The 16,751-nt window shown below is 44.0% G+C and overlaps 1 protein-coding gene across 1 annotated transcript; it reads right to left on the reverse strand.

Annotated features, from left to right (window-relative positions):
• Positions 1-10,057: 10,057 nt before the first annotated feature.
• LOC138359507 (histidine-rich protein PFHRP-II-like) lies at positions 10,058-16,625 on the reverse strand. Its single transcript, XM_069318841.1, has 3 exons — positions 16,601-16,625; positions 11,826-12,146; positions 10,058-10,116 (listed from the first exon to the last, which is right to left on the reverse strand). The coding sequence occupies exons 1-3, from the start codon at positions 16,623-16,625 to the stop codon at positions 10,058-10,060; spliced, it is 405 nt and encodes a 134-aa protein (XP_069174942.1).
• Positions 16,626-16,751: the final 126 nt, after the last annotated feature.

Here is a 16,751-nt window from a genome sequence, read left to right on the forward strand (position 1 = left end):
AGGCCACTACGACAGCTTACTGACCAGCTCAACAAGTGTACTTTAGTCCTGAACATAGTCCACACTGAGGTAAACTCTCAGTGTATATTGGAATTACTTCCAATAGTTATATACAACTTTAGGCTTCATTCAGTAATCTTTCTAATAAAGTACTCAAGAACACGAGAATAAAGAAGGCTCCACACACAGGCCTATATTAACCTGCTGCTACCCATTCTCCGAATTGAGAGTACGATTTAATACTAAGTGTAATAAGTACATTTTCTTACTGTCATAAACAGTGCATAATCAACCCATCCTCCGAATTAACTACGATTTAATACTAAATACACTTTCTTACTGTCATAAACAGTGCATAATTGCACTTATGGGGCTTTTACATTTACCCAACCCCCTCCCCCTCATTTTCTGTTAAGACACTAAAAATTTTAAGATAAAGTTTTCAATTTTTCAAAAACAACTTATAACTTAAAAGTTTTAAATATTAGGAATTTATTTTTCAGGTTTATTAAACAATATAGATTTTATACAAAATTTTAAAATATCCTGAGTTACTTTACAATTTATTGATATATTTTAGTTTTGTTTTATTAATTTTACAAAACTGTAATATCAATATAGCTATAGGTTAAGTACTAATTGTAATTAAGAAGCAATAAAATTATTATCTTCAAAAACTAAGACGGTTAGGTGAGGTTGTGGTTTTCTATTCAGTTTTTCAGGTAAACTCAAATATTCACAATATATTTGACTACGATTTGATACTAAGTGAAAATAATTACAATTCCTAACTGCTACGAATAGTATATAATTGCACTTATTTGTCTCCTTACATTTGCCACCCCATTTTTGGAGGACGGGCTGCTTAACCCATACGAGGCAGTTCCTATTAATATCCACCCGAACTCTCGGCCAACTACCACAAGCTGACTGGCCACCAACAAAGAACGTCGCTTTTCACTCGTATGCGTTACATAAGGCCAAAAATTGTCGCATTAGAAAATGGAAACCGTTGGCGAAAGTGATGTACTGTCCAGTTTTCTGTTTTGGGTGCTCTGGTAGGTTAGGAGAGGACACTTTAAATTGTCCGTTTTCTTGACGTTCGGAAACCTTAGGAGGACGGGCTGACTAGCGCACAACCCACAGAAGTTGCTTTACTAACCGGTAAGTGTTTACCGCAAGGTGAACAGCGGCATCAGGCGAAAGTAGACCTTGACTAAACGCATTATTTCTGCCGCAGCAAACATACTTGGAACCTGCCGGTTGTGGCCCCGACCTCGCTCACGTTTCGCCTACCCAGAAGTGTACGAAACGTCGGTATTATGGTGCTCCAACTTTAGTCCATTCATTAAGATTATGGCGCTATAGTCGACTGCGTAGAAACAGGGGAATGCATTAAGTGTGAGAACAGGATGAGCCCCACGGCGGATGTTGTTATAGACGCCGCCGGCCTCGCTCAGCACGGTGGTTGGTGCTCCAAGTGTGCTCAAAGATGGTAGTTATCACCACCAGCCACTTGTTGAGAACTCTGCCTCCTGCCAGGGCCAGATTCACGAAAGCACTTACGCAAGTACTTAAGAACCTGTACATCTTTTCTCAATCTTTGGCGGCTTTGTTTCCAATTATTAAACAGTTTACAAGCATGAAGACTTCCCAATCAACTGTTGTTATTGTTATAAACAGCCTCCTGATGCTTCGGAGCTCATTAACTGTTTAATAATTGTAAACAAAGCCGCCAAAGATTGAGAAAAGATGTACAGGTTCGTAAGTACTTGCGTAAGTGCTTTCGTGAATCTGGCCCCAGGGTTATGGTGAGCCCCGTAGTGGACTTACCTGGCACAGGAGCGGTGCCTGTAATCTTTGGTCGTGCAGCCACTATATAGGACTCAGTCCTTAGGATGTTGTTGGTTTAGATTTACCTACTGAGAACAAAATAGTTCTAAGCAGCACGGGCTATGGTGAGCCCGTCGTACTTACCTGGAACAGGAGATGTACGAGTCATTAGAATACATTGGCCTAAATCACCCTCCTCTCTCGTTTCTGCTAAGCTGTGAAGTATGTTGTTATAAAAAAATATTAATACATTCAATTTTATTGATATGCAAATGACTGCGGTAATCAATATATATTACAGAATTGTTGATTTAAATTACCGCAGCCCTGGACTTAAATAACGGACAAGAGTAGCTTTCACGAGTTGGGCAAAAAAATAAAATTTGCCCATACAGTCTGGCCTCTGTGGGTCAACACTAATATACGTTTTCTCTCTTCAAAAGCTCTGGCTTTTTCCCCACAATATTTAATATATGAACGAAAAATAAACATGAAAGATAAAATTCATAAACAGCTTGACTCTGTTGGGTTGTGCACATATTCCTGGTACCTACTTCTCAGAGCTACACAAGAGCGGTCACTGTGCTCTCTCTCACAGCACAGCGCACAGTTCCCAGTAACCAGAATAGAACGTCCACATTCGCTAGCAATCAGAATATTATAAACGGTAGTGCGGCTTCACCGTGGAGACGTATTACTCTAGTGTGAATCCATCTACATGTACGTTGTTGTTATTTTAGATTCAGCTACTCGGAACAAAAGTTCCAAGTAGCACGAGCTATGGTGAGCCCACAGTCTACATGTACGGAATGTATCTGAATACCCCTGAATAGATGTTATACCCCGAGGTTCTTGAGGTTATCTTGAGAAGATTTCGGGGTTTAGCGTCCCCGCGGCCCGGTCCTCGACCAGGCCTCCTTTTTGTTACACACCTCCAGGAAGCAGCCCGTAGCAGCTGTCTAACTCCCAGGTACCTATTCATAAAATTTTCATCATTGGAAATTTTATGGAATCTTATAGGGTGGATTTAGTAAGGGTTAGAGCACCATAATACTGACGCTTCGGCCTCGATAGGGTGGGTGGGCTGCTTGGGTTCGTACGTTTCTGGTTAGGCAATACAGATGCATTTTTACGAAGTTAGAAATGGAGAGGACTAGCTAAAGATAAGGCAAATATTAAAATGAATTATGTCCGACGTAAGAACCCACAATAAAGGCAAGTTTGCCCTTCACTCAACAAAGGAAAGTCTCCACCGGCATGTGTGCAGTTCACGCCTTTATAAAAGGAAACTTCCGTCGGTCAAAGAGATGGATTAGCGGTTTGGGGAAAGTTGGTATAGCGTTAGAGGCCACTTGACAGGGTTCACCTGCCCCTTCCTCCCATTGGCTCACTTAACGGAGTCAACTTTATGCCTCTTTCCACCGTGCCACTTGAGGGGTATTAAATCACCTGTCACGCTCCAATCAGGGAGTCTCGGTGGGAGAGTAACCTCGTGTAAGCAACTTAAGGGCAGCCTGGTGATTGCCTGGCCCGTAGCAGGAGAATGGTGGCCCCTCAGGTTTGCTTAGTGTTCTCTGTGCTTATGGCACCCTTACACGTTAGTGGATATATTCTATACTTCGTGCCATATCTCTCATTCGAGTATGTTGTAATTTTGAAGTGTAAGCCTGATCATCTGGTATTTTTCACGTGTATGTTAAGCGGCATCTCTCTTCTCAGTAGTTTATGTGTTTGTTCATTCTCTTTTGACAGTAAAGGTTAGCTTTACATTTCCTAGCATGGATATCTCACCTACCTTGAAGGGGAAACTTGAGGACCGAACAATCTATATTTATAAAATATAATGCGTGTCTGTCTGTGTGACTACACCCCGAGGTTCATGAGGTTATCTTGAGATGATTTCGGGGCTTAGCGTCCCCGAGGCCCGGTCCTCGACCAGGCCTCCTTTTTGTTACAAACCCCCCAGGAAGCAGCCTGTAGTAGCTTTATAACTCCCAGGTACCTATTTGCTGCTCGGTAACAGGGGCATCAGGGTGAAAGAAACATTTTGCCCATTTGTCTCCGCTGCCACCGGAGATTGAACCCGGAACTTCAGGACTACGAATCCATAGCGCTGTCCACCCAGCTGTCAGGCGCTCCTTGGTTGGAACAAGACGCTAACCCCAAGCGTCTGGAGTTAGCGTTTGGCTAAGTAGCATATTTATTATTAAGCTTTGCAAGACAAATAGTGAATTTATTGTCATGTGGGGTCGGGGTGAGGCCAGTGCCTGCCTGAAGGGGACACGGCCCCATTGCCCCTTCACGAATTTTCTAAATGTGAAATGCTCTGCACTGAGTCCATAGACTTTAGCATTAGTTTAAAGATTAGTGAATTCGGATAAGGATATTCATAACTTATGTTCAACTGACAGATTTGCAATCTGGCCTCCTCCTTTTGGTTACAGTAATGCAGATAGTGTGTAGGGAAAATGGTGACAGTGATGGGGAAGGAAAAGGGGGTGTGGTGGGGAGAGTGTACGAGGGGGGGGAGGGGAGAGGAGATGTAGAGGGCGTGAAGATACAGTAATAAGTATATTGTTGAAGATAAATTCCAATAATGGGCGTAGACGGTAAGGTGTGAGGAGTGACGGGGGGAGGGAAGGGGGAAGAAGATGAGAAGGGGTGTGTGGGGAGACCCGGGCACAGCCGGATATCCCATCCATCATTCCCTCTATCCTATACAAGAAAACAGAAATTGTTTGGAATGTTCTCATTACTCATTCTGTAATAATCTTGAGGTAATGTTCCCTTTCCTCAGCTTAGTGGACACTAGTTTTTTGTCATTGTTGTATAAAATCTCTGAATTTGACTATCAGATCTCTTTATATATAGGCACGTCTTTTACTTTAAAAGTTTATGTAATTGAAATTTATGAGCGTTAAATATCACTTTACTATACATTGTCCATTACAAGACTTTGCTGATATCTGATTTTAAATTTATGTTTTTTATCAATAACATTTTCATGTTTATTTTAATATCGTCAGTTCTGGACGCAGGAACTAGTCTGGGTTTCTTAAAGACTGTCTCGCGGACCAAGTTCTCCCGCGTTTTCTGTCTCCAATTTAACATTTCGTGCTCTCCTTTTCCTGAGCATTTTCCTTTCTTTTTCTTCAGGTTAGGATGTTGAATATTGTTCGTTGTGAGCACTCGGGAGAACTCGTGGCTGCTACGTTACTTGTCAATCACATACACTTCATTTGCATGGAAATTACTCCTGATCGTTTTATCACTGTTATGACCCAGTTATTATATATATATATGTCCATGACTGAATTTATGAATACACATTTAGTTTATATTCAAGAACACACACACACATGGCTGAGTGGACAGCGCTCGGGGGTCGTAGTCCTAAGGGCCTAACAGGGGCATCAGGGTGAGTTTCTTTCACCTCTAATGCTCCTGTTCACCTAGCAGTAAATAGGTACCTGGGAGTTAGACAGCTGCTACGGGCTGCTTCCTGGGATGTGTGTGTGTGTGTGTGTGTGTGTGTGTGTGTGTGTGTGTGTGTGTGTGTGTGTGTGTGTGTGTGTGTGTGTGTGTGTGTGTGTTAGAAATATGTGTAGTAGATATAATAGAGGAAAAATAGATTGGTTAGAATGGCTGGGTTCAAGAGCTAATAGCTCGATTCTGCAGACACAAATAGTAAATACACACACACGACTTAACAATCCTGAAGACATCATGGCATATATGTAACAATAACTATGACAATTATATTCTACACTTGTAAATATAAGTTATGTGTGTGTTAGGCACATATATAATATACGGATCATAATATTCTTCCACCGGTATAATATATGTATGTCTATGTATGTTGAGTATGTGTATGTGCCATGCTGCCATTATATTAATAATCTTTATATGAGTTTATCCTCTATCCCTTGTTATTAATGATTGACGCGGTCAGGTGAGATACTTTTGTGGGAAACTCATATAATCTCACCAGTCTTAATGTACCCATCATAACATACCTTTGCAACACCTGTGTATGCAACGGCTATATTTTGGTTCACTTTATAATGGCTTCCCACAAATTCTACCTTAATGACCTTGTAGTCCCAACTGTCATGATCACCCTGTTCCAAGGCCGTGTTGACCTATGTGATATAGCTCGATCTTCTCCATAAAGTTTAGCTTAGCACTGTTTCAGAATCTGCAATGTGGAGACGGTGGACGACCGGCCTCTAGTTTTTCACCAGTGCTTTACTACCTCCTTTATGAAGAGGGACGACGACCGCAGTGTTCTGGGTCACCTGTTATTATTATTATTATTATTATTATTATTATTATTATTATTATTATTATTAAGAAATGGCAGATGTGAAGGACTGAGAGAGCGCGGTGAGGAGTATGATGATTAGCGAAGCTGTGTCAGGTTGTGGGATGGCGACAGTGTTGAGGGGGGGGGGTAGAGAGAGAGACGGGTGTGGGGGAGGTGGGGAAGAGGAGCGGAGAAGGGAGAGGGAGTCAGGCGAGGGAGGAGGGGGCAGGAGGAGTTCAAGGTGTAATTACATGCCCTGCCTGGCTCTTGCTGCAGGTATTGCAAAAAGGTGTTTTGCCCCAGGATAGGTAGTCCCTACAGCACGCCACAAACTTGGACCCCAGCACATCACAAGCTTGGACCCCAACACATCACAAGCTTGGTCTACAGCACTTTACAAGCTGGGTACATATCACACTACAAGCATAGTCTACAGCACACCACAGGCTGAAATAGGAAGCAAGCAGTGACCCGGAGCACCACTAAGGTACCTACAGATACTCCTCGTCGTCACACATGTCACAGGATGGGACGGATGAGCGACTCATGCTGCTTCCTAACCTCACTGTGGACCACCTCCTCTCAGCCATAAGATTACGATACATTTGTTGATTTACTGTTGGTGAACAACAACTTTGGTCGTTGTTCACCAACGTGCCCTGCGTGGGGGTCGTTGTTCACCAACGTGCCCTGCGTGGGGGTCGTTGTTCACCAACGTGCCCTGCGTGGGGGTCGTTGTTCACCAACGTGCCCCCGAGTTGGGTAAAAGGAGACAAATTGCGAAAAAATATGGTAACGATTGGGCACTGTTGCAAAAACCTCAACAACAGGGACCAAAATTCGAAAAAATTGAGATGTTGGGTTAGGGCACCAGTTGGGCTTGGGTTGTTTTTTTGGGTCTTGTCTGACATTGCAGGACCGTGTGCTGCATAGTGAAATGTGTGTTGCACGAGGGGTGTTGCATGTCATGTATGTTTGACTGGGAAATGTATGTGTATTGCTATAAAAGAGGCAAAAAGACTTGGGGGGGGGGGGGTAGGAGAAGCATAACTGAATAGTATACGATGCCCTCATTCTTAACCCCCGTTTTCTGTAACGTTCTTCCAACTGGAATTTTAGTCCTTCCCTGGGGTGCCGCTTTGGTATGAAAGTGTTAGGTGATCCACGTCCCAGTTCCACAAATTGCTAACCACCTTATCGTGGATCATAACATTTCAGTTCGAGGCTCTGATGGTTCAAGTTAATTGCAAAATTAGTTGTGTGGGTCACATTGGCATTGTGTCAAGTGACACTCATTTTACTTATGCCAAACTCCGACTCACCCAAACCCTAAATTGCTGACCTGGAGAGCGTGTAGAGATCCTCTACTGCTTGAATCCACTCAGTAAACATCTAAACTATTGGAACCGACTAAATAGCAATAACTACTTGGGTGATGCTAACCCAAAGCATCTCAGATTCAGATTCAGATTCAGATGTTTATTCAGGTAAGGTATATACATACAAGTGATGTTACATTAATGGATTGATATATAGATAGAGCTAGTACATACAATGCCTAAAGCCACTATTACGCAATGCGTTTCGGGCATCTGGCCTCCAACACTGGACAATCAATCAGACATATAATCTTATTTATCAATATACCATATGGAGTAACCAGCTGTGCTCGGGTCTTCTTAATCTCTCTTGCCACATATCCCCTCTCCCCTCTCCCCCTTGTCTCCTCTCCTCAGCATTACCCCTTTCCTTATCACTTCACCTTCTCTCCAAATATCCTCACTCTCTCTCCTCTCTCACTATCTCTCTACCTTTCCCTCTTCTCTTCCCCTCTCTTCCAACAACCCCCTTCCCCTACTCTCTCTCTCTCTGAGAAATTTCGATATTACGAAGCACTGAAAAAACTGCTAAATATATCTACAGAAAACAACCACGAAGTTTGAATTTTAAAGTGAAACATTAATGCCGACATCGAATAGCATGACACTCAAAAACCTCCCATGTGTCATCTTGGAAAGTTGGGTTAGGCTAGCCCCAAACATCTGGCCTCGAACCTCGGACACACCAGCGGACAGACAAAATTACAAATTAGCAGACAATTGTACTTGAAACGCTTTATTATATTACGAAATGATTAATATTATTATTAATTTATTCTTAGCGTGGGATATTAATTATACACCTGACTTCATGCCAGGGATAATCACATGTATAGCTGTCGTGGAGGGATGAAAGACACACCTGGGATCGGACCGGCCCCGAAGAAGAATCAGACTACATTTGCAAGCCGACTGACTTTGCGGAGACGCCAGGGAGGGCTTGGCTGGGAGCAAGATCAAAGGCCGCTCATCCCAACATATTAGCCCTGGGCAATGGCATCGCTGAAACTCATCTTCCCTCTCATAGACTTTACCATTTTAACATTTACTCACGTAAACACTATGTTGTTATGCTCTTACTCACGCCAACATTTTGGAATTTAAACTTTACTCGTGCAAACCTTATGTTATTGACCGTTTACGCAAATAGTATGGCATCAGCCTTTATTTACACAAGCACTATGTCACTGCCCCTTACTCACACAAACATTGTTTCACTGTCCCTTACTTACACAAACACTGTGTCATTGACCCTTACTCACACAAAACACAATATCACTGACTCTTGCTCATAAAATTATTACCTCTATGTCCGCAGGTCTTAAGATGTAGATAGAAGTCATGAGCGTTAAATTTTAGTCAATATAATCACCGCTAGTATTTAGTCTTACATGTATCCTTAGCTCTTGTTTGCGTCTTGTAGGTGTTTCTAGCTGCTGTTTTCTGTTAATCAGGTGTTTCTAGCTGCTGTTTTCTGTTTAATAGGTGTTTCTAGCTGCTGTTTTCTGTTTAGCAGGTGTTAGATGGTGAGTTTAGGTTTGTAAGTATTGCTAGTTAATGTTTTCTGTCGTGTAGGAGTTGTTAGCTGCTATTTTTCGTCTTGTAGGTGCTACCAACAGCTGTTTGGTGTTGCTAGCCGCTGTTTTGCCTCTTGCAAGCGTTGCTAGTTTCCTGTGTTATTTACAGGAGAATTAACTGTGTAAAATAAGAACAGTAATACTGGAAGATATATAACAGTATAATAAAATAAGAACATAAGAAGACATTACACATAACAAAAAAATATATGAAACTATAAAAAGCCTTTTGGCCTCTATTGAATCAATGCAGCGATGTAAAGTCTATTATATTACCTGGTAAAGTGTTCTATTAAACAAACATATGTATTCACAAACCGGTATTTACCCAGGTGTCTTCTGAATCTAAATTTCTCCAATTTCTTTCCATTGCTTCGTGTTTTATTTTGCATTTCTATATTAATTGCACGATTAAATATTCAGTCACGGCTAATCTTTCTCCTTGTATAGAAAATGTACATTAACCATTTTTCATCTCAAACTTCCCTAGATTATACGAAGTGTTACAGCCAATGAAATCACCGTGATCTGGATTTTTGGTCATTGCAATTTTCGTGATCATTGGAACATTAGGGAAAGATATCTCAACTTATTCTGTATCTAAGTGAAGTGTATCTACCAGCCCGGCGCAGCCTTGGACACTTAACGCTGTAGCAGCTTAAGGGTTAAACGCACCGTCACTGCCAGGATGACCTGTTACAGCATTAACTGAAGAGTCGTGCTCGCCTTAACAGCACTGTCGTTACTCACCGCCAACCCTACACCACTGTCGTTACTCACCACCAACCCTACACCACTGTTGTTACTCACCACCAACCCTACACCACTGTCGTTACTCACCACCAGGTTTCTTTGATTACGCCCACTTTGACGCCCCTCAACCGTGGGTTTGGGCCACACCCTCCCCCCCCCCTCCTACATATACACTAGCCTTCTCTAACATTCTGGTTGACATAGACTTAATACTCCTCCTTATTCTCTTCTTCAGCTATGAGGTTGCTGACAGTACGATTTAATACTAAGTGTAAATAAGTACAAGTTACTGACATCCATACATAGTGCATAATTGTACTTATGGGGCTGTTACATTTACCTCCCCATGTTTGAAGGACGGGCTAGTTTATTAGTTAAAATGACCTTATGTCTAAATCATAAAGGTCATTTTGGCCTCGTGACCTCCCATAGGTCGCTGACATGTAGATGTATGCATGAACAACTCACTGGCAGGTTATAGCCATACAGGGCCTTGTGATCAAGCAACCTGTACTGGCAGACTTTGGGTGCATTACGAGGATATCCTCAAGAACACGAGAGTTAATAAAGTAGTTGTAAAGCTCCAGGGGCCTCATGCCGGCAGGTGTGACAAGCCTCGTGACTGTACGGTCATAATGTGGTCTGTGAGCGGGGTCATGACGGTCATGGGAGCCGGTCGGCCGAGCGGACAGCACACTGGACTTGTGATCCTGTGGCCCCGGGTTCGATCCCGGGCGCCGGCAAGAAACAATGGGCAGAGTTTCTTTCACCCTATGCCCCTGTTACCTAGCAGTAAAATAGGTACCTGGGTGTTAGTCAGCTGTCACGGGCTGCTTCCCGGGGGTGGAGGCCTGGTCGAGGACCGGGCCGCGGGAACACTAAAAAGCCCCGAAATCATCTCAAGATAACCTCAAGATGACCCAGGTCCTGCTCACCTGGAGTGCCCTGGGTGGGGAGTCCCATTACCATTGAGGGGCCTCGTAGCCTGGTGGATAGCGCGCAGGACTCGTAATTCTGTGGCGCGGGTTCGATTCCCGCACGAGGCAGAAACAAATGGGCAAAGTTTCTTTCACCCTGAATGCCCCTGTTACCTAGCAGTAAATAGGTACCTGAGAGTTAGTCAGCTGTCACGGGCTGCTTCCTGGGGGTGGAGGCCTGGTCTAGGACCGGGCCGCGGGGACACTAAAGCCCCGAAATCATCTCAAGATAACCTCAAGAACCTAACCATGACCAAGAACGCCTGACAGCTGGGTGGACAGCGCTTCGGATTTGTAGTCCTGAGGACCCGGGTTCGATCCCCGGTGGAGGCGGAGACAAATGGGCAAAATGTTTCTTTCACCTGATGCCCCTGTTACCTAGCAGTAAATAGGTACCTGGGAGTTAGACAGCTGTTTCCTGGGGGGGGGGGGGTGTAACAAAAAGGAGGCCTGGTCGAGGACCGGGCCGCGGGGACTGCTAAGCCCCAAAATCATCTCAAGATAACCTCAAGATAACCTGTAGCCACAGGTGACCCTACTCTCAGATCCTGGCTACAGCTGTGTCACTCTCTGGTCCACGTTTTGAAACTTTCTTAGCAACCCTTTGCTAAGAATAGTAAGAATATTCTTATTCTTGATCCTCCTATTCTTATAAACAGGAGGATAAGATCCAAGGTCTGTGCACAACTCCTTGTGAGTAAAGTAGTCCTGCAGGTTGGGTTACGTTTGATCCATCATGGTTCAGTCGGTATAGCGCGAGTAGATGAGAAGCTCAGAGACCAGGGTTCGATCCCGCAGAATAGTTTCAAACGTGTCTATTTCACGCTGGCTAGGACTAACCCGGGTCCCGTATTCCTCCTCCCCCTTCAACATAAGACAAAAATATATTTTTAAAGCCCAAATTCACAATACTGCTCTTATAAAAAAGGTAAAAGTGGGGACTTTTTTATATATAAAACAAGAAAAAGACTAGTTATGCATATATATGAAATAGGACATAGTGCTTTTATATTGGGCAAGCTGGAGAGGGCGGCGTGGGCGGCGTGGGCGGCGTGGGAGGCGTGGGCGGCGTGGGCGGCGTGGGAGGCGTGGGCGGCGTGGGCGGCGTGGGAGGCGTGGGCGGCGTGGGCGGCGTGGGAGGCGTGGGCGGCGTGGGAGGCGTGGGCGGCGTGGGCGGCGTGGGCGGCGTGGGAGGCGTGGGCGGCGTGGGCGGCGTGGGCGGCGTGGGAGGCGTGGGCGGCGTGGGAGGCGTGGGCGGCGTGGGAGGCGTGGGCGGCTACAACCACCGCCCTCAGATCCTTAATCTCTACACTACTCACTATTTAACGCAGTACACTGTTAAACGTAGCACACTGTTAAACGTAGCACACTGTTAAACGTAGCACACTGTTAAACGTAACACACTGCTAAACGGAGCACACTGCTCAACGTAGCAGTGGTCACTGCTCTCACTGACATCTCTGAAGCTTTGTTTCTTCCTAGTATAAAACATGTGTCCCGGACCAGCACCTGTACAGGTCCAGAGCACGTGTCTACCGTTAAAGGCTAACTCAACTACTCAACAGTACACATTGACTTGTTTGACCAAAAGGCTGCTATAATTCCCATTCTCTCAGGAGGATGGGCGGCTTCAAGCCTCAGAACAGCATTCAAGAATCAACGTAACAAGGCTCAGAGCTGACTCTGCACCAGCGACCTGGGGCTGGTAGAGGTGCTGAGGTGCACCACGACGCTCCCTCCCAGAATTACCTGGATTGTAGGAAGACGATAGAATGAAAAGGCTTGACTTAACATCCAAAGGAAAAACGGAGAGGGAGAGGGAGAGGGAGAGGGAGAGAGAGAGAGAGAGAGAGAGAGAGAGAGAGAGAGAGAGAGAGAGAGAGAGAGAGAGAGAGAGAGAGAGAGAGAGAGAGAGAGAGAGAGAGAATATATTGGTGTAGTAACCGTCCCCATGAGGGGAGGGGGAGAAGGGGAGAGTGGCAGTGTGGGTGTAATCAGTAGGGGCTGCCCCCCCCCCCCCTAGGAGTTACAGCCCGGGTGTAATCAGTGAGGTCCAGGTAACTCAGTCTACTAGCACAGGTATGTGCGGAGCCAGGAGTGTGAGGCCAGGTGTGTGAGGCCAGGTGTAGTGGACCTGAGCACAGTTGTTCCAACAACAAATATTTTGGAAAACTTATTTTGAAGACAAGTTCGTGATTATATTATCTCCCTTATGAAAACACCATTATTGACCACAGCCCGGAGTGGTGACCTTCTTAAGCTGCCGTCCACTATCACGTCCGTCCTGGACCACTATCACGTCCAGAGCTGGGATAGGACCGGCTGAGAGCTGGGATAGGCTGAGAGCTAGGATAGGAGGACAGGCTGAGAGCTGGGATAGGACAGACTGAGAGCTGGGATAGGAGGACAGACCGAGAGCTGGGATAGAACAGACTGAGAGCTGGGATAGGAGGACAGGCTGATCGAGAGCTGGGAGAGGAGGATAGGCTGAGAGCTGGGATAGGAGGATAAGCTTAGAGCTGGGATAAGAAGATAGGCTGAGAGCTGAGATAGGAGGATAGGCTGAGAGCTGGGAGAGAAGGAAGGCTGAAAGCTGAGGTAACAGGACAGGTTGAGAGCTCTCAGCCTATCTTCCTATCTCAGCTCTCAGCCTCTCCTCTTATCCCAGCTCTAAGCTTATCCTCCTACACAAGCCAAGGGAGGAACAGTCCACGCTGTCACCCACACGGCAACTAGCCAAAAGCTTTGCTGCTGAACCTGACTGACCAGGGGGATCACTAGGCCATACTAATACACGTGAACTCACTACCTGAGCCCCGGATGGGCTCCTGGAAATCCTCGAGCAAATTGAATTCGCACAAATCTTAGTGAAAGTTCCTCGACAGTGACAGGAGCGTTCAGACGCGCCCCGGAGCGACGTGTGTCCACCCCCCCCCCCCCCACCAACACACACGTGAGCTGAAGCTCCCTGCTAGGCTGTGACAATCAATATTTATGATAATTGTAGCTGTGAAAGAGTGAGTGCTTGTATTAAACTAAATTAATCTATAATAAACATCTGTATCTATATATATACATATATGTGTGTAAATCATGAAAAATTAACGTGATTAAAAATATGACAGTGTCAGACCACGGAGGAAAATTGAAACAGGAATTTCCTTAGGTACTTTCGTATATTAATACATGTATTAATATACCTGGACTCCTTACTGCAAGATTGAGACACTCTTAAAGCTCTTCTAAGGTGTCACCAGACTGCTTCACATTCCAGGAGATAGTAAAGTAGTGGCTTTTCTGTGACTGTTTGGCAGAAGATGCACTCTCTCTGTCTTAGGTTCACCAATTGCCCAGTTGCATCTGTAACCTAGACGTAGTCTATATAACCGAACTGCTATGTTCCTTTGGATTTCTTTTCGGATATTTAACCTGTCTAACTTAGTGGCCTGAAGATACCATATTGCAGAGGGCGAACCTTCTGCTACTTTCTGGTGTAGATAGGCTTTGTTGAGATGTACCAGTTTTTTGGTAATGGTACTTTTTATGTACTCTAGGCTGGGTTGGATTGTTTTGTGGATCACGGGATGACGAGTTGCCAATTTAGCAGTTTCATCGGCTTTCTCATTTAATGGGAATCCAACATTCTAACCCAAACAGCTCAGTTTGGGTTGATGATACTGGTCCTCCTAGTCTCCAATATGCCTGTTCGCTGTCCATTCAAAGAGCAGCACCAGCATTCTTATGAAAATTCAAAGCATTCAAAGGTAGAAGCATGGAACAATAACCGATACATATAAAGATTATTCATGTATAGTGTACAAGGCGTTTTGGGCAGTGATGTCATCGTTGGCATCCTCACGTTCCGGTCTTGTCCTCACTCTCATGGTCGGAAGAGTGAACAGTTCTATTGTTTGAGTATTTATGGTAGGTTCTTTGACTTTTATTTCCGGATTTGTCTTAAAGTTATTCACATATTATGATTGGAATGCATCATTTACTACAAAGCTAAAAGGACTGCTGAATTAATTTATATATTTATTTATTTATATACAAGAAGGTACATTGGGGGCTTAACAGAGAACATAGAAATTAAGTTGATTTTACATTTTTGTAAAGCCACTAGCACCCATAGCGTTTCAGACAAAACTAATAGTTAAGAACAGCGCCAATATACAATGCAACCCTCTCCAAACATCACATGTGGTATAGCACTTTACACGCCCCAGTGAAGGATGTCACCTTCCACCTACTTATATTGGTATGACCCCCACTAAGCTTTCTAGAAGACAAACCTACAAGCTGGTGCCCCTAGAAACGCTATGTAAAGTGTACACAACACAACACTCACTAGGAACATGCTAATAGATAACAGCAATCTTGGCATCCACCACTGACCTGAGACGACTGCAAATACTGGAAGCTATACTCATAGACGAAAAAAGATGCACCCTAAATACACAGAATAACGACTTCGATACCTTGCCTACACAGAGCCAGACCTCACCACACAGCATAGGATAACGACATCTCTACCGAGTCCTCCACGCCCCCATGTTTACTTGGCCACTGTTCATTTGACTTGACTTGAAAATAAGTCAAATATATTTGAAGACGGTTGATAAACACACACAAAGAAAGATATATCAAAAGTTTGAAAAGGCGCAGGTGTGTAGGAAGCAGTGTTGGCGATCCACAGTGCTATTGGTTGCCACGGGAGGAAGCGGCAAAATTTAGTTTGTGAGGAAAATTATGAGACTGAATTATACAAAACATATTATAATTCTGGAGGAAAGTAATTGAAGCATCTTAAGAACCGTGCGCAAAGCCTCGGTCAGAGGTTCCATAGAAAACTTAAACCCAGAAACCTTTTAGAAGCCAAACTATTCTAAATATTTACATCTGTTCAGAATTTTCAAAGATATTTTAAGCCTGTTGACGTATCGTGTGCAGCAAGTGTAAGGATGGGTGACCAGCTGAGGCTATCGTCCTCAGCATGGGTCAAGGAAGAAGGGAGACCCCCTACAGTGCACGAGCATTCCCTTAGTAAACACTACGGATTCTTTTTCAATATGCCCATGTTATATATTTATTTATTTATTTATTTATATACAAGAAGGTACATTGGGTTTGTGAGAATACATAGCATGGTATTTACAATCTTGTAAAGCTACTAGTACGCGCAGCTCTTTGGGCAGGTTTCTAGCTTCGATAAACCGTGTTCGTGTAATTTATGCATTAAGACTGATGACTCGCTGCGTGTATCTAACTTTTTGTGTGTGTGTCTGTCTCTTTGTTTATCTCTGGTTTAAAATATATCGTTTAGAAGAAGACATTACCTCTAAAACAGCTATAATATCAAACTCTGGCCACAGACAGCACTCGGTACCGTTACATAAATTTTTGAATATGTTAGATATTAAGTCACTGCACATCCTCTCATGTGTACTCAATATATTTAAAACTTTGAACTGTAATGTCAATTCTGACCTTAAATGCTTCCTAGAAGGTTGTAACAGAACCAATGGGCACCTCACCAGAAACAAATACACATTTGATATTCCAAAAGTGCGACTTAACCAAACTAGAAATGCTCTGCAAATCATGGTGCCCAGAATGTGGAATGACCTTCCCAATCATGTCAAAGGCTGTACCTCTCTCAACTAGTTTAGGAGAAATACTAACTACTACCTAATAAACACCATATAACCTACCTTACCCCGAAATGTCAACCCATGTGTTACTATTTTCAAACAATACTGTTTGTTGACCAACTTGTAAAATTGCTGATTTCTGCCATGTTTTCTCTCTTTCTATGTCTGTGTCTCTCTCTTTTTCTATGTGTCTGTCTGTGCCTCTGTTATGACTCAGGCTGTTGTTCCTAGTTATCTCTAATCTCCCACTCTAGTGGTCTGTTGTCCCCACC

The sequence above is a fragment of the Procambarus clarkii genome, chromosome 91, assembly GCF_040958095.1.
Source record: "Procambarus clarkii isolate CNS0578487 chromosome 91, FALCON_Pclarkii_2.0, whole genome shotgun sequence".
Lineage (NCBI taxonomy): Eukaryota > Metazoa > Arthropoda > Malacostraca > Decapoda > Cambaridae > Procambarus > Procambarus clarkii.

What these genes read in the sequence shown, in the direction of transcription:
- LOC138359507 (XM_069318841.1), bottom strand. Translation starts at nt 16,625, where the DNA reads ATGGCAGAAATCAGCAATTTTACAA. An exon ending in AGAAATCAGCAATTTTACAA is followed by an intron (nt 12,147 to 16,600) that starts GTTGGTCAACAA and finishes TGCGTTAAATAG; the next exon opens with TGAGTAGTGTAGAGATTAAG. An exon ending in GCCCAATATAAAAGCACTAT is followed by an intron (nt 10,117 to 11,825) that starts GTCCTATTTCAT and finishes ATTTACACTTAG; the next exon opens with TATTAAATCGTACTGTCAGC.